General features: G+C 39.4%; 1 protein-coding gene across 8 annotated transcripts; it reads right to left on the reverse strand.

The window, feature by feature from the left end:
• Nucleotides 1-2,438: 2,438 nt before the first annotated feature.
• hps3 (HPS3 biogenesis of lysosomal organelles complex 2 subunit 1) lies at nt 2,439-15,173 on the reverse strand. 8 transcript variants are annotated; one of them, XM_075485951.1, is made up of 26 exons: nt 15,066-15,173; nt 14,841-14,975; nt 14,424-14,607; nt 14,240-14,311; nt 13,649-13,742; nt 13,389-13,462; nt 12,327-12,539; nt 11,984-12,053; nt 11,553-11,641; nt 11,052-11,169; nt 10,635-10,797; nt 10,470-10,552; nt 10,018-10,192; nt 9,707-9,788; nt 9,310-9,467; nt 9,014-9,115; nt 6,917-7,025; nt 6,505-6,764; nt 5,861-6,038; nt 5,530-5,763; nt 4,993-5,190; nt 4,622-4,804; nt 4,322-4,426; nt 3,881-4,087; nt 3,666-3,753; nt 2,439-3,056 (listed from the first exon to the last, which is right to left on the reverse strand). In XM_075485951.1, the coding sequence occupies exons 3-26, from the start codon at nt 14,472-14,474 to the stop codon at nt 2,929-2,931; spliced, it is 3,234 nt and encodes a 1,077-aa protein (XP_075342066.1). In that variant the 5' UTR covers nt 14,475-14,607; nt 14,841-14,975; nt 15,066-15,173; the 3' UTR covers nt 2,439-2,928. The 8 variants fall into 8 exon arrangements, with proteins under 8 accessions (XP_075342066.1, XP_075342067.1, XP_075342065.1 ...); XM_075485952.1 differs by having other exon boundaries at nt 15,062-15,173; XM_075485950.1 differs by lacking the exon at nt 14,841-14,975.
• Nucleotides 15,174-18,221: the final 3,048 nt, after the last annotated feature.

Genomic DNA, 18,221 nt, shown 5'->3' on the forward strand with positions numbered 1-18,221 from the left:
GAAATTATAAAGAAAAAAAAAGTTGATACACTTGAACGAGATTTGGTTTGAGATTTTTCTGCTCACCCAAAGTTGCCTTACTAGGGAACATATGTGAAGTCCAACTTATCAAAAGAAACCAAAGGAGCTCATCACACTGGCTGTATATGGTTTGGCATTTTAAAAAAAAATCTTAGAAAAACCTTGGAAAGAAACTGGAGCCATATACAAAATGTAACATGTCAATTTCTTTCCCCTTTCCTCCTTTTATCCATTTCTAATGTCAATAAAGCATTTACCCAAAATTGAATGGTATGTTAACTTTAAATATAAATTATTCATTAATTTTTTTTTATTTTAATGGTCAGTTTATTCTTTTTGTGCAGCCCTGCTTCATCTGGCTCATGTTGGGCTGGAGGACTCTGGGAGGTTCAGTTATCTGCCTACGTTACTGTGCCTGAGCGGAAATGATCCAAAAACGAGCCATTCGAGCATACAAACATGACTGTTTTGATCATATAAAACATTGCAAACCAAAGTCCCCACAAAGGTGGTTTGTAAAGATTAAACTCGTCATCTCCAAAAGGAGCACATTCAATTTAGTAATATTTATAATTCTGAGAAAGTGATCAAAATCCTTTTTAAAAGTGAGGAAACTTGGTGAGAGAGAAATGTTTTTTTTCCAGCCAACTTATCTCCCTACTTGTCTTGTGACTCCAGGCTGAGGTCCACTGATTGTACTGCATTGTATTTACATTGGAAATACTTTTACTGAGTGGTTATGAAAGGGAAGTCTTTTAGGTTTCTTCTATTACCTTAAATAATTATGATCACTGTATTTAGTGGTCAGTGAACTGTCCAGTGCAAGCAAGACATATTTATTTTAGAAGGTATTTATTTAGATATTTAAAGCACGAGAGGGATTAAGCTTGTATTAAAAGATGAGGATAAATTTCTGCATCATTACATGCCACTAAAAGCATGGGAAAATACACGCATGTCTCTGATATGGCTGAATTTATTTATCCTTTCAAGTGACTTCCAGAGCACATACATTTCATCATTCTAGTCATCACATGACACTTGAAACAGATGGTTCGATTAAATCAGCAGTCAACAAATTTATCAAGGAGAATCGTTCATTTATACTTCTTGATATAATCAATCCAACAGAGATTCCCTCTTTTTATGTCACTCAGTACATGTTTGGGATTCAGGATTTAGAAGTTCACTCGCAGGGTGTCTGCTGCAATTCTGTGTTCTGGAATACAAACCTGGTGCGAGTTGTTTTTATCCCTCCTTTCTTGCGTTGTTATCACCATACAGCACTCATCCGAAGAGAATAGCGTCATCTCAATATTTTCTGAGATGGTCAGCAACATGGCCCTCCTGTTACCCAGCTTCATCCTGTGTGATGCCACGAACAACAACTGAGTCTCCACTGTTTTTTTTTACTTTTCCTCCTTTTACCGATTCCACTTTCAGTCGCCTTTCCTTTTTTTTAAGTCCTCTTCTGCTTTTTATTTTACTTGCTTTATTCTTCTGACTGCTTTCTTACCAGCAGGAATTTATGTTGATTCTCCAGCTACAGCCCCAAAGGATGAACCTCCAGATTTCCAGGTGGAGGTGGCCCTTGAAACCTCTGATCAGTTGAACTCTCATTAACTCAAGCTGAAGTCTATCAGAGTCTAAAACTCTGATTGGCTTACAGTTGTGTTCTTAGGCAAGGATTGGTTCCGCGGACAATTTGGAAGCTATCATTGGTTGGAAGGCATCTTAAAAAGCAGTTGCTGGTTCAGCAGTATTTCAAGTTGTTTTTTTAAAGATTTCATATTGATTTATTGTCATATGTGACACTCTATAACTTGCTTTTCAAAGGTTTCTATTATCATAGAGATAATTCAATTTTGCAAGCCCAAAAAAAGAATATTTAGAGACATATGTGTTAAAATTTCCCTAATTAGCAGTTTAGATTTTGTGAAAACTTAAATTTGTAGACTTAAGCAGGAGCCCTGATAACCGACTCTCCACCAATTAATCATTATCTTATCATGTTTTTGTAGGAGGAAGTAGAAAGGAAAAAAATTCACTTCTGTTGTGACCGTTTAAACCACTCAAGCAACAATCTGTTATGTACTCAGTCAGCTGAATCTGCAACAGAGGGGACTGTCCTGTTCGCTCCATCAGCAACCGTGACCTCATACCTGAGTTTGAGATTAACCAGATGAAAAATCTAAAAGCTAAATTATAATGTTCAGATACACAATCCTGTTCATTTTAAAAAAGGAAGCAGGAAACTGAAAAAGAACAAGGAAACAAAAAGAAAATAAGCTTTTCAGCAGATTAAATTCAAAACACTTGTTAGTCAAGTGAAACATGAGGAAATATTTCAATCTCCCAGTGGGAAAGAAAAAAATATCACATTACGGTGAGAACAGAGACATGCGGAAAGAAAAGGCTGGTTAGCACTCGAGATATTTACTATTTACCTGAACTGCTGATTTGAAAGTCACCACAGAGACAGACAATTTAAAAGTAAAGAACAATAAAACAGCTAAAACAAGCTCACACTTCACTCAAAACTTTCAGTCTTAAAAGTAATTATAAAAACAAATGTACACAATAGCAAAACACTGAATGTCTGAGAACAATTTTGAGAAATGTTCGACTGTAGCCACGAGAGGAGAAATAAACATATATACTGTATATATATATATATATATGTATATATATTTCAAACACTCCTTAGTTTGATATAATTGCAAAATACTTAAAGCACATGATTGTTTGAGGTCAACAAGATATTACAGACACATTTGAACCATCCTCTGATCTGCTGCGGGTCAATGCTGAACCTCTAAGTGCTGCGACGCCGCAGCTCAAAGACAAATGTGTCAGACCCTCCTGAACACTTCCTCTGTTTCAGTTCATGGACTGTTCGTGTGTTTCTCAGGCCAGAAGGTGTCTCTGGCTACATGTCAACAAGTGGGGCAGGAAGTACGATGCTGTGCCATCATCAGGGATCAGCTCCAAGAACTCCGTCGGGCTCGTCTCCATGGCGACCACGACCAGAGTCTCTGTAAATATGGAAACCAGTGACATTAAACCCAAATGACACTTAGATTGTTTGGTAAATTTTCTCCTAATATGCCAATCAAAAGCAAACAGGAGGGTCTTTATAATGCAACAATCACATTGTGACTTCTGACAAGCATATGTGTTGTTTAATAAAATATACATCCATTTTACAAAACTTTCAAACCATTTATGGCAATATTTTTATTGATATTGATACAAATAGTTGCTAAAATTGAGCTTTGTGTCTTATTTGTGCCAACTTGTGCAAAATGAGGACATAACTAGTGTTTTCCATTTCATATTACTTTTCCTGTCTAAATTCTATACTCTGGATGTGAGAATTTAGTCTTTAATGTCCATAAAGAGAGCACATTCTTTTGGCATATTGCCCTTACTCATTAATGTATTCCCAAGAGCTGTTACGATACCAAAGACCTGTATCTAATGTCCAGATTGTTGTCAAACTTGCTCAACCTGCTCAGTAACTCAGCAGGTACATAAAAAGACAAGTCAAATTAACCATGGATCACATTAATGTAAAATACCCTTCAGCTAAACTATGGTATGCACTCAAGTCAAAAAGCTAATTTTCAACAAAAATAGTGTACCTTTGAGAGCACCCAGCAGGATGCTGTTGTCTGAGGCTGCTCTTGTCCGGTTACAAAGCTCAGGAAGCAGCTTCTCCCACCAGAGTGCCTGTAAAGATTAGACTAGTCTGTCAGACAACGTGGGTATGAAAAGAAAAACAAACTACAAAGCAGAGACGTCACACCAAGTGAAGACAATAGAGTGTTTACATTTTAAAGTCGTGCTCACTACACACCGTATATTTGTCTTGTAACTGGTGGTTGGCGTAGGCTATGATGGCCTGAGGACATCTGTCCAGCAACTGCTCGATGCTGCTTTCATACTGCCCCCTTCTGGTAGCACAGAGAAGGTGCAGGCTGAAGCCCCACAAGGTTTCCTCTGACAGACGCTCCATTAGAGGCATGATGGAGCCGAGAGAAAGAGACGGGCCGCACAGCAGAGACTGCAGACACAGACAAAGACATCATTAAGATGAAAACAAAAAAACAGTCTGTCCATTGATTCTTATGGTCTCGTCCTTAAGAAATTAGTTCAAATCAGTTAAACTCTAAATCTACCCGTTATGTTTCATATATGGATGATGAACTGATGTCCTTTATAATACTAATAAAATCTTTAAATCTTCAATAGTCTTCTCATTATCATTAATGTAACCATTTGAAACAGATTTAGATACCTGCAGTTTGTGCAGCGCCTCCTGGTGTTGGGAGCTGGCAGTGTAAGCTGGATTGAGAACAGTGAGCCACGGGTACAGAGCACCATAATGAGAGCATGAATTGATCTAAAACAGACAAATGAGTGAGTAATTTAAAGGATGAGACTAACACCAGTATTAACTGATTTTTGGACCATAAAATAATAATAATAATAATAATAATAAATTAATGAACAAACAGAAGCTGTGCGGCAGCCGAAACACAACTCCTGACTTTATATTTCTATCAATAAACGAAACAAATGCAACAAAGCAGCTTACAAGATCCTCAGTGCTCTTCAGTGACTTGTGTTTTGGAGCTGCACCACTGACTGAGTTTGTCAGGCGGTCGATGTAAACTGACGCCAGCCGGAACAATAGCTCCTGAATGATGGCATCCTGTGACGAGGCCATGAGCATACCCTCCCAGAAGTCCACCTGTAAACTGTTCTCGCAGCCCAGCTCCTGCACACAGTGCACATTTACTGCTGTTAGATTCAGAAGCTTTCATGAAGAAGTGATCAAAATAGGCAAAACTTTGCAAGAAATCATTCTGTCATGTGAGGCAGATCAGCAATGTGACAGATAGGTGGGTACGGATATTTCTGTTTAACCTTCAAGACTGTGAACCTTCAGGTACCGATTACACACACCTTGAATATGTGATCAGCCTGATCCAGCTGAACTTTGTTGTTCTCATGTAAAGCAACCATGGCAGCCACCAGCAGTCCAGGCTGGGAGTTTGCCAGCTGTCGAGCAAACGCTGTGGGACGGACCTGCACGAGCTGGCCACCTCCTCCACCGTGCAGCAGCAGCCTCGGCTCCTCGATGAACCCGTACACCATCAGCATCTGAATGCATCCAAAATTATTTAATGCTTTGTGACATTTAAACTTTCTTTTTTTTTTCTAATTTCGGTTGTAAATCTGGTGGACTGGCAATCTGTCCAGGGTGTACCCCGCCTCTCACCCAATGACAGCTGGGACAGGCTCCAGCCTGTATATAGAAAAATGGATGGATGGATGGATGGATGGATGGATGCAAATCTTACAAAATCGCAACAGCATTGTGCAAAAAATAAAGTGAAAACTGAGCACACAACCACCTCATCTGACTGGAATAAGAAGACACATTTACTGACAAAGAGCTATAGATTTGGGAACATAAAACAACGGAAACAACATCCCAACCTCAGCGTGCCGCTCCATCAGCTCTGTGTACTGCTGCAGGTCGCCCAGATGCAGCATCATGGTTGCCATGGTGATTGATAGCGGTACCGACACGCCAGCTGTGTCCTCCAGACGTTGTAAAATCTGCAGCGTCCGGGCAGGATTGATATTTGTCATGCATGGGCTGGCACACACACTGATGAGCATTGATGGCTCCGATTGGCTGAAAATGTCGATGACCTCATCAGCAGCTTCCTGCAGAGGCAGAATGTTTGAAAATTTTATTTTAATATTAATGCTATATTTAGCTAATAATTAGTAGTGTAGGAAAAACAAAAAAATGATCAAATACCTGAGTGAGGCTCTGGTCATTTTCCTCTAACAGATAATGTTTCAGGTAAAAAAGGAAGCCGGGACCGTAGGTGTGAGGGCTGCCTGGAAGTGGGCGATTCCTGGACATGACCTCAGTTACTGACAGACCAGACATCCTGTAGTATGGCAAAGCCAGGTGGCAGTCCCTCTGACTACCCCTTACACAACAGAAAATAGCAGAGATGGTGCTTGAATAATTACTTATTTTCCGTTCTGAAGTTACGGAATTATAAAGTTGGAGAGCTGCCACAAAAATACTGCGCATCACTATTTAAAGCTTGAAGCATTTGTAAGCATATAATATAGAAAAAAATAGCTTGACTCCATCTTTAACCCTGTAAAATATTAATGTAAACATTCAATGAGCTAGGGAAGCAGAAACTAAGGACTGAAACAACAAAGAGATCTAATCTTCTAGAAAAGAAAAAGCTCAGCTTTCAAAACGGTCACACTGATCTTGTTTTTAGGATTAGGGGATAAAATAACTCAATTTGATACATATCAAGTCAAAATGACTTGTGTAAGTTCATTTTAAGGGTTGTGTGCATTCATTGTGACACGATTATGGTTTCTGCAGGGGTTTTAAATGATAATAATCACGAAACAAGCCTGTAGGTGTGTTACCTGCTGAAACAGTCTCCCAGCTGGGCACAGTTCTGCCTGAGTGCCTCCTCCAGCTCTTGCCTGTATGTCAGTGCAGCTGTCTTTTTATCAGCTGACACAGATTGTGTCTGCAATGACTCCGCAGGGTCGCCCTCACCGCTCTGTTTCTGCTCTGATGTTTCCAGAAAGGAGGCTCGGAGGAGGAGGTGAGCTTCGCTGAGAAGGTGTCGAAGACTCTGGGCCTGGGGGTTGGTCTCTGCGTAGCGCCGACTGTACTCCACCTGACACGCAGTGACACACAGGCAACGTATTTAGCATTTTATGTTAACCCTTCATGGATGTGTATAAAAGTGTAAGAAATACATACAAGTAACAACACAGCAAATAGATTTTGTTTGTATAAGCGTCACTTAAGTGAGTGTGTTTGTGATACCATCTCCTGGTAGAGAGTGAGGGGAGAGACCGTGTCGACAACATAGAGGTTCCATCCATGTCCGACTGCACTGGTTTCCTTGGGAGAGGAGATTGTCCACTTCCTGCTCCTGAGGTCAAACATTCAAAAGACAGGCAGCAACAAGCATAATCTAGCATAGATTTGCTCAGTCCTTGGCTATGAAGGCGAGGGATATTACCTTTTAATTTCTGAATAAGTGTTTCATCCTTCTATCCTGTTCTTTGAAGCTTATTTGTCAGTTTTTTTAACCAAAAAAAAAAAAAAAACAATGCATAAAATGTAAATAAAAAAAAGGAAATGCAATGATTTACAAATGACTTAAAAACTAGATTTAAATGAAAATATAACAAAGAGGACACATCAAAATGTATACAATATTCGGTGTCAGCAGATGTGCAACAGATGTGCAACAGATGTGAAAGCTAATGTGCACTCCTCGCAGATGTTTGCTTTTGAACTGTTGAATGGCAGTTAACTGAATGATGCCCACAATTTCAAAAATCAATTCCTTATTTTAGACAAGCAGCTTTCAAACTCTACCTTTCCGTCAAATATGGTCACTTGTGGCTCCGTAAGCCCACGATTAGCAGAACAGAAAGCTGGACATGAGGTTTCAAAACAGCAATTCAAGAAGCCACTGGTGATGACTTATTTACATCCCACATTCAAACCACAGGCCAGAAACTGCTTCACCTTCATTTATCTAAATGAATGTGGGCCAAGAGAAGACTGCAGAGGTTCTGGGCTGTTTATAAAGGATTTCTTTCTTTGCATAGCAGAGTTTTTACTTGCATTTGTGAATGCAGTCACAGACTGTTTCACTAGTAACGGTTTTCGGAAGCGTTACTGAACCAATTAAGTTATTCCCACTTCAAAATCATGTCTGTTTCTGCTGCAGTGCTGCCAGAGGGATGAAGGTTCACAACCGTTTAGCACTGGTTTAAAGTATTGCTCTTTGCACACACTGATTTTTCAGGAATCCGAATCTTTACTGTCAATGTATTATTTACTATTGATGATAAAATCTTCAAATTCTCTCCAATGTGAGCCAGAGGGAGACGTGTTTTCATTACAGTCAGTTCTGATTTACATTTGATACAACTTTTGCAGAGACAGGATTGCTTCTGCATCTGGTTATTGTTACAGAGGACTGACATCACAATAAAGAAATAATTCAAGAAAAAAAAAACAGTTACCTAAACATACCATAAGAGGTAAACAATGACTGTGCACACAGCAACGCCCACCTCTGAAGAACCTGCAAGATGCTGCTCTCCTTTGATGTCTTAAGTATTTACACTACTTAATTTTTCCTGAAACATTTGTGAGGACAAAAAAAAAATGAAAGGAATGTGTACAAGTGTACAAGTGAAACCCAATAACCTATTTAATAATTACAGGTTATTAAGTGATAAAATCCAAAACAAAATTTTAGATTTTAGTCCACATGTGTTTAGTTTGTGAGCAAAAAGATGCAAACGCACACACAGTTAGGCAGGTTATAGGCATCTAGCTTCGGGTTATAAATGCGGAAATATTGTCTCATTTAGACCAAGCTGGAGTGTCACACAGAAACAGAGATTATTATTTAACTTGCACATAATTTACTAACTGCTGTTGTCATGTGATCTGATTTTTCCTGGAGAAGAGGATAAATTGCCTTCATTTGCTGAATCCCACCTTACTGCTGTTAAATCAGACCATGAAGGGTTGTTTTTAGGTTTCCAAGATAATAGCCATGACCATTAAAAGTCATGATTATTATTTTTTTTTTTTAAATGAAAATGATTAAATATTTCAGTATCTAATCTTTCACTATACCTAAAAATAGGCCTAGACTGAGGGTCCCAAGTGAGGGCAAAACGATACCATGTTAACTTGTGACAATTATTCCACACTGATACAGCTAATCATTGTCGAAATACAAGAAGCCAAGCTTCTTGTTCTTCTCCATGAAAGGATAAAAAAAAAAAAAAGCTGTTACAGATTTGTAAACTAATCTTTTGCTAAGGTGGCTATTTTGAGGGTCTTGGCGCTGCAGCTTGATCTGAAAGTGACAACAAAGACTTTTCTTACAAGAAAGGGCGTGACAGGAGGTTCTCCAGAGCTGGTGTGGTTGCGGGATTGATTCCCACCGCAAGGAAAATATCAGCCAGAATGTTGTTTTCTTTCAACTCGCTAAAATAACAATAAACATACAGTGAAAAGGTTCATGAATGCAGGACTGCCTGTGAACACACATCTCTCGTACCGATGCACCCCTGTTCAGAGCATTCTGGTCTCCACAAGCAGGTAACTGATGGCACATCTGATAAAGCCTCTAAAAATAAAAGGTTGTCTTTATGTCTGTGTATTGAATGTGAGTGACTTACAGGCCCCTGCGCTGTGTGCTGCGTTCGGTTTCCTCTGGTGTTTCTGTATCAGCAGCGGAGAACAGTATGACATGGCGGCCATAGACGCACACTGACCGCAGACCAATGAATAACTGCATTCTGAGAGCACACACCTCCAGGCTGTAGGGTGGACAAGCCTCACAGACACACATATACATGTTAAATATAACTAAGTGCAAAAAAACAACATGTAGTATGTGTTTACATCAGACTGGAACAGAAATCCAAACAGCAGAGCTACAGCTGTTGACTTTATGGCCACTAGAGGGCAGTGAGAGTAAGCTCTACAGCAAAATCGTGGTACCAAGAATAGCCAGAAAATCTACAAAGCAAGCCTCCTATTTCATGAATTGCTGGTACAGGAACAGGATCATACCTTCATGGTGGTATCGATGTAAGGGTCTTCAAACCTGGCTGCGACCGCTGAACAACGCACTGTGAAGCACTGCAATGCGCTCCTGCCAGGCACACAGAGAAAGCACACTTTTTTATATTCCACACAAAACAAAACAAGGATCTTTTTCAAGAGAGAGAAACACATAACAAAAACTCATTTAAAATTACATCTTAATTATAACAGCGTAGTCTTGTTTTTCAGAGTTTTACGAACAAAGTTTTATAAACTACATGCTCAGATTTAAATTTCAGAGGTGAACGAATGATTTCTGTTCATGGCTGCAGACATACGTTGTTATGACATGCAACAGGTGATCTGTTAGCACCGCCTCCAGCACCTTCTCTGGATACTGATAGGCTGAGAGCAGCTCCACTCCACCTTTCAGACTGTACAGATAGCCGGCAGTAGGGAGAGAGAAGAAGCAGAACACACACGCTGGCTCATCCACAAACACTGACTGGTTGCCTGGAGAGAAAGACACAGCTTTATAAGAGAGCGTGACCAAGACCACCTGTAGCCTCCCAGTTTTCTCATTTCCAAAACTGAGTGTGTGTTTTTGTTAAAACACTGCAGAGAAGTATCCATCCTAACAAGCAATTTCATCAGTTGCAAAAAGATTTCACCCTATTTCAAAACCAATCAGCTTGTATTTTACAACTTTTGTAGCATCAAAAACAGCCTCGAACACTTCATGTTACAGGCACTGATGTGGATCCATCTGTGTCTCATGCGTCTCACTCACTGGTGAACAGCGGGTACAGCTGCAGCGAGTGGAGGTGCATCTCCTCTATGCTGCAGCCCTGGAAGAACTCTGGGGAAAAACGCCTGCAGGAAGGGATCGACACAGTTAAAAAAAAAAAGGAAAATTCTCACAATAAAGATCTCAATTAAACATACACACACGCACCTGAAAAGAACGTAAGACAGTGCGTATTGTCCTCTGTCCAGCCCGGTCTTTTCAATGCTGACAGGGATGTCGCAGTCTTTAGCTCGATTACCGAGCAGCTCCTGGTGTCTTGGAACCAGCAGAAAGTCGCTTTGGTCTTCTTGATAATCTGCTGCGCACACAACTGACACGTGACAAATTAATCTGTCGTGTGGCCCAAAACACAGACATTTGTTGACACCCAGAGCTTCTCTGAATTACCTAAATAGGTCATAGTTGCTGCACAACTAAATAACATGAAAACTGTGGGAAACAAAAAGTGCTGAAATGTATTTTCTCTGGCACCAGACCTTTAAAATAATGAAACAGCGCTTCTGAATCTCATGCAACATTAAAGACAGACAAAAAAAAACACCTATGTAGTCATATGAGTTTTACCACTCTTATTGGTGTCCACTGATTCATCCACAGCTGTAGGCTCAGATGTCGCCTCCAGTTTTAGCACCAAAACTTCCAGCTCTGCCTGCACTGCCACATATCCTCCACACAGTGCCACCTGAGAGGGGAGTGAGGCTTTACTCATTTCAGCATATTAATATTGGTTGTTGATGTTATACAGAATTTACATTTTTTTTTTCCTTTAATGAATATGATTAAATGTCAGACTAGAAAAAGAAGACAGATGCAGTCACTTGCTTAAAAGTGCCTTGATGTACAATATCACCAATGACCACAAGGTGGTGCTCCCTGAACAGATCTGGTTCCAATGGACTAAAGTTGCAAACTTGCAATTACTCTACAGTATACAGTAGATAAGTATCCAAATAAGTCTTTTTTCGTGGTTTAACTAGACTAACATACCCTTGAGGGATGTGTATAATCCCTCCAAATATTGGTGAATCTGAAGAAGTTTCTGGAAAGTAAATCAGATGAACATACCTGCTTAGGAGTCATTTTTGGAAGATGCAGAATGACGGAGCGTTCAAAATCCAGAACAGAAAGATTCTGGTTTGAACTTGAAGTCTGACCTATAAAAAAAAATGTATTCCCTCAAAACATGTTATACATCAAATGCATTGTACTGTATATGCACAGTATGTAAAATATCTGTGTGTCAACATAAATTTCAAACATTAAGATCATACTAATTGCATTACATGACAGACCCTTTCTTTATTATTTATCTTGAATCACAGATTATATTCTTTATAAAAAAGTGAATTATGACACAGACTTCACCATATCTAATTTCTTCCTCTTGGAATTGTAACTGTGATACTTTCAAACAGATGCTGGGACAAAAGAAAAAAATCAATGCCTGCGGATGTGTTCACATTTTCACACTTAAAATGTTACTTTTGTTGGGTCACCTTGGCTCTGAGCACAGCTCTGCTGAGTGTTCGGCCAGGCGCTTTGAAGGCTCTGCTGACTTTGATTCTGCTGGGGAGTGGAGGTTCCACAGAGGCAAGCATTAAACCACTGTAACATATCGCTTATCAATATATCTGTTTGAGTTGAACGGAGTCAGAAACTAACGGTAACAAACACAGTAAGACACCCTCTGATAGCTTTGTGGGCTTGAACAAAAGCAAGTTCTTAATGGTGCATTTGGAGACCTGAACGGAATGATCTAACCATCAAAGTTTTTAGAAATAAATTAAACAAACAAACAGAATACGGAGATGAACTTTTTCTAAGCAACTGGATTTTTACCAGGTTCTGCTGGTTCTGTCTCCTTAAGGTAAACAGAACCAGCGTGTTCTCGCAGGCAACCAGAAGGTCTCCTGTTATAGAGCAACATGCCATGGCAACGGGACGCTCTGACAGGGGGATCTCAATGATCTCCATCTGCACTCCGCCCCCCACAGATGCCCCGCGCAACAAGTGGCCCAACAAACGCACCCCGACACGGGCCTTCTCCTCTGCCTGAGCAAAGAGCAAAATAGAAACATAGAAAAACACATAGATGCACAATATCATGCATTTTTATGGAGAAAGGATTATTTTAGAATATAAAGACTGCTTTTTAGAACTTGTTTTGGACCATTCAGGTGAGTATAAGAAACCTTTCTTAGGCTCTCTTGGAACATTGCCACACACATCAGACCATGACCTGAGCTCTTTCTTAGAGACATACATACATATATACACACACATACATATATATATATATATATATATATATATATATATATAAATAGATAGATATCTTCTATATCAAGGGGCTAACCAACCAACACAGATTTATTAAGACTATTACATAGATTTGTGTATCACTATTAAAGCAAACCTTTGCATAACAGGCCAAGCCAGTTTCTGCATCAGGTGTTGCAGAAACTGTTTGGCAGTCTATTTAGTTGAATATTTTTTGTTAAATGAAAGGTTGCTTTATCTAGCAATGGAAATGCTCTGAGATACTCTCTTTTTTGACAGCCATTGTTATCATTTTCATGTTCAAGCTAAAACTGAAGACAATTTCAGCCTCGAGCAGATGCCATATTGCATCAAACATTTAAGATAAATGTGTAATCCTGGGAAAATAATGGCTTTTCAACTGCTGTCCCTTTAAAAGACAAGCTCAGACAGATCCAGTATCAATCCAGGAAGTGCTCCGAGTAGCACTTTCTGAAGGCTATTTCATGTTCATTGTCCAGTTTAGAACACATGAAAGTGATAATATGGTTTATGAAATGAGTGAATGTTAACTACACTCTGATATAAAGTATTTGTAAGAAATGTGTGTTCAGAAACATTTGGTCGATGTGTAGAGTGGACCTGGTAGCGCCAGTTGGTGTAGGCTCTCAGGTAGGTAGCGCTGTTCTTTTCCTCAATGGTTACCAGGTAGTCTCCTGGAGAGAAGCATAGGAGAAACATGACAGAAAAATATTCATTACTTCTCAGTTTTCTCTCCAACTCATACCCAACACAGCTATTTGGCTAATGTGCTGTTTGAGAAAACCGGCTCCCTAAAGAGGGGATCAGCACCTACTGTATCTCTAACTAATGTGGCAGAAGAAGAGAGGAAATGTCCACACCTATCCTGCTGTGCTGGATGCTCTTCACAGTGCCCATGGTGGCAAAGCGACAGATGAGAGGGCAGCCCTCCTTCTCCAGGCTGTACGCTTCCACCTTTGGTTCAGGTCAAAACATCCCAATCAGTCAAGCGTTCAGATGATGAATTCTTACTTTTTCCTATTTCATTTGAATTTAATCTTAGATTTATTTGTTGATCTAAGGAACAACGCCTCACTGAAAGTGCAGATGCACATCTGTGAGCTTTTCATGAACAGCTTCACTTAACAGAATATAAGTTTCAGATCTTTCATATTGGTCTAACCGATTTCAGAGGCTTTTCTATTTCAATACTAAAATCCACGCTGAATCGTGCCTCTGAGCTGCACATTCCTGGTTTCTCTTTAACATTAGTCTTTTTCTGTGTTTTAATACTGAAGTCATCCCAAATATCCATTTTTTTTTTATAGAAAAAAAAGGTATTTAATACAAATGAGGATACCGTTTTAGATGACTATTATTATTGTTTTGCTAATGCAAGAAAGAAAAGATTCAAATTAGGTCACCGCCAGAATAATGAGCAAACACTACAAATAATGAAAAAAGTAAATAACCTTGCATCCTCCTGTTGCCACCACAAACAGGGCTCCACCACCACAGCAGACCAGCCCAGGTTCCTGCTCCACCTGAGACACAGAGAGGGAGAGCAGTTAACACTACAGCCACAATATAACATGTGATTATCAATATACTAAAACATGGCATGTTCAGACTCAGTATCAGCCGGGCTTCACATACCTGTACGATCTGCTGTGAGGTGAAGGGATGGCAGTTGTAGACGTGCACCATGTTCGCTCCTCTTTTTGTTGAGAATATTCCACCCAGGATAGAAATGCTGTAACCTGCTGTTTTATCTTCTTTCCACTCCTCTTATAAATCTTATTCTCTTGAAGGCTTCATTCGTCATGGATTCACATGTCCACTGTAAGAAAATCACGTACAATTTGAGTTTAAAATTAGCAGAAATGCTCAAAGCACTGAAGACATGATGATTAAACTTTTTATTTTCCAAGCCAAGAAGCTAAATTTTGCAGACAAGTCCTTCATCTAAATTAAAAGACATAACTTAAAACCTAACTTGGGACACTTGTTATCAGGAAACCAAACGTGACTGGGTGTGACAGGAGTAGAAAACAGTGACATTCACTAACTTACTGTAAGTGCTGCATCTTTAGCAGCTATTTAGTAAGTTATATTCGGGAGCTGGAACAAGGCAGCCGTGTGTTTTTCTCTAATCGATATCACATGCCGCAGTCTTGTGAGCAGCACCAGCAGCTCAGGCTGTTTCGCCTCAAAACAGAAAACGTAATCACCTATTTATTAATATTCTAGTTTCTGCGTTTTAAGTACAGAAGAAAATGGTCTTTGTTAAGTACCTACATCAGCGCCAAATCTTCAGCTTCTTCTCTCTTCCTATTTGAGGGTCTTCGCTGCTGTTTATTGATCTCACGCTGCAAAGAAGGAAGTAAACTGCCATCCACAACAGCAAAGTGCCCGCCCCCTCTCGATTTTGATTGGCTTGTGAGCCTGCTTGTTTGTATTGGATGCTCTAATTGGTTAAAGAGCTGTCATAAACTAAAGGGTGGATCTTTCCGCTATGTGATTATCTTGTGTAAAGATTCAAAGGTGAAAACGAAAGAATGACCTTATCCAACTTTTGTACCATAAAAAAACCTTCACGGTGATCTTCAGTCTTATGTACATATTTTTAAAAAGCAGTCAAATCCAGTTTTTGCAAACGTTTCTTATTGCACTTTCTTGAAAACATACTGAAGTCTTAAATTCTTGAAGTTGGATAATGGCTAACTAATACAAATCCATTCACAATATTTTCAGGTTAATATAAAACTAATGCTTAATTTATGTTCTAAAAACAGATCATTTAATTACACAAAACATCAGTGTGAAACTTCAGTTCCCTCAGCCCTCTATGGGACATCTTTGTGTTTGGACCTAAATGGAGAGCTGCTCTGAGAGTGACGTTGTTTAGCATTATTTTATGCATGCCACAAAGGAAAGTCTACTATTGCTTATCATAGATAGACACCAGGCGCAGACAGCGAGATCGGATGGGCACCCAACTCAACATGCACATTTGCACCTCTATTTTCCAGTCCCCACCACTCTCATCCTCTAGTGTTGTAGGTCAGATATCTGCAGACCTTGTCCACCCTATAAGGAACCCAAGCCGCATCACCAGAGAGGTCAGATGGAGTACACATGTATACATCACAGGATATCAGATGTTGTTGAGGAGGAGAGGGATGGAAACCAGACTCTGCACAGAAGAGGCAGCAGCAGGGTGCTAAACACACCAGCTGGGCAGACATTTGCTCCACCACATGCAGTATCTCTCATCTCATCAGCAAAAGAGTGAGATAGCAAAGACGTATTGTTATCCTCTATAGTCCTCACACTTATAAAGTTAGCTTTATAATACCGCTGCAGTCTTTGTTCTTACTGTGCGTTTTTCCTGAGCTGCATGAAGGCAATCGTTCTGAGAGATAAAGATGGTTTTGCCATTTTTGAAGTTTTGATGTATGGTTTTGTTTCAGTTTGCTTTGTGATGATGGCTCATAAAAATCGATTTCAGTTTGATTTGTTACATTTTTGAGAAACCATTCAATGGCATTTTTATTGAAATAAATATTTGGAATGGATAATTTTACAAATGAACATTTGGTGTTTTTGCTATATTGCAGAGGAGTGTATTCAGTGACAGACTGCTGTTTCAATCTTGCTCCACCAACAGACTCAAAAACTCTTTTGTTCCTCTGGCCAGGCTGTACAACAGCTCTCAGTGGTGGCACTTCTGAATTTCACTGGTCACTTTATATTTCACTTTTGTCTTACTTCACTGGTCACTTTATATTTTTAAACTGTTTTTTTAAATTGTTTTTTTAAATTCTTAGATTGTTTTTAAAGTGTTTATAATTGTATAAACATTTTTATTGCTTTATTATGTCTGCTACTGGATGCTTGAATTTCCTTCGGGATCAATAAAGTATCTATCTATCTATCTATCTATCTATCTATCTATCTATCTATCTATCTATCTATCTATTTATTTATTTTATTTTTATTCATTCATTTATTTTGTTCTATCATTTTTTTACTTTACAGGGTCCAGCTTGAGCAACGTTTTCTGAAACAATGAAATAAAAGCCTGCGCACATCTTGAAGATGTAATCCAGCTGATGCACTTAATCAAAACTACCACGTGGAGGCAGAAGTTGATACAAAAAAAATATAAGAAATATGACAGGGATCCAAAATTGCGCAGCAGATGATGTGTTGTCTCTTCCAAAAAGAATGTGATTATGTATCTACAATGGTGTGCACCGAGACATATCTTCTTTTACCACTGACACTGTGGAACGGTTTGGAATCACACGATCCAGCGTTTATTTCGTAGTTTCCTGTTTTAACAGAAGTGGTTTGATTTGAAAGGAATTTGGTCAGATGTGAAATTTTTCAGGTGATTGTGACAGATTTCCAATTTTTAAATGGAAATCGAAAATGCGAGACTTTGGTATTTTCGTTGCATCTTTACTGTTGTCTCGTTAAGTCGAAGCTGCAACTAAAAACTGACCGAGCAGAGACAGAAAAGCCTCGAGTCATCAGTGGGGAACATTTAGACCATTTAGACGATTTTGGATAATACAAACACTTCTCAGAGGGTTAAGAACCAGGCATGTTGCTGCTGGAGGGTTTTTCAGCTAATCAGCCCCACCTTAATTTGTATCTACCCCTCCCTCTATCCTGCCACTGCATCATAAGGTAAGTTAACCTATAAATCTTTGAGTGTCACGTTTATTTGCAGTGGTTTGTCTAAGCAGTCTGTCGTGATGCTGGCAAAGTTTTCTCCTCGTGCAAGCAGCATCTCCCCCTCGGTGCTGCTGACAGGTAGCCCAAGGCTGCGGCTCTCTGCAGACTTCAGCTGAGGTGGTGAGATCCAACTCTGCCTTTGCTCCCATAATCAGCGCTCTTACTGAGGTGCGCGCCGCTTACAGTCAGCTCAGCAATCCTCAGCAGACAGTGCAGTCTGCAGTAGTTCCCTGCAGCTCTCTGTCATTCAGTCGCTCTGCAACTTCTGCAAGGTAGGACAGGTTTTTATTTCTTTTTTGTCTTGCTGATAAACTTTTTTCCAACATGCACATTGATTTGAAAAGAAATATGTAAAAGAAATATGTAGAAATACGCTGAAAGCCAAGGATGAAACCCTGTAACCATTGCTGCATTCACCAGGCAGGAAACATTTCAACCTCTGAGGAATACCTCTGCAAAAGACACGGCGTATTTGAAAATAAACTGATTCAAAAAATTTGACAGAAACTGACACAAAGACTTACTTTGTACAAATATATTTTTGTACAGTCCGGTTTTTGTTGTTATTTTTTTCATTTTAAAGACTTTAGATGCATTTCTAGAATATTAAGTCGTATTGCGTGAGACCCTGTTATACTGTACAGTGAATTTTCCACAAATAAGATGATTGTAAACCACAGGTATTGCAATTTGCCCCATTTAACCTTC

The sequence above is a fragment of the Odontesthes bonariensis genome, chromosome 15 (assembly GCF_027942865.1).
Source record: "Odontesthes bonariensis isolate fOdoBon6 chromosome 15, fOdoBon6.hap1, whole genome shotgun sequence".
NCBI classification, from domain to species: Eukaryota; Metazoa; Chordata; class Actinopteri; order Atheriniformes; family Atherinopsidae; genus Odontesthes; species Odontesthes bonariensis.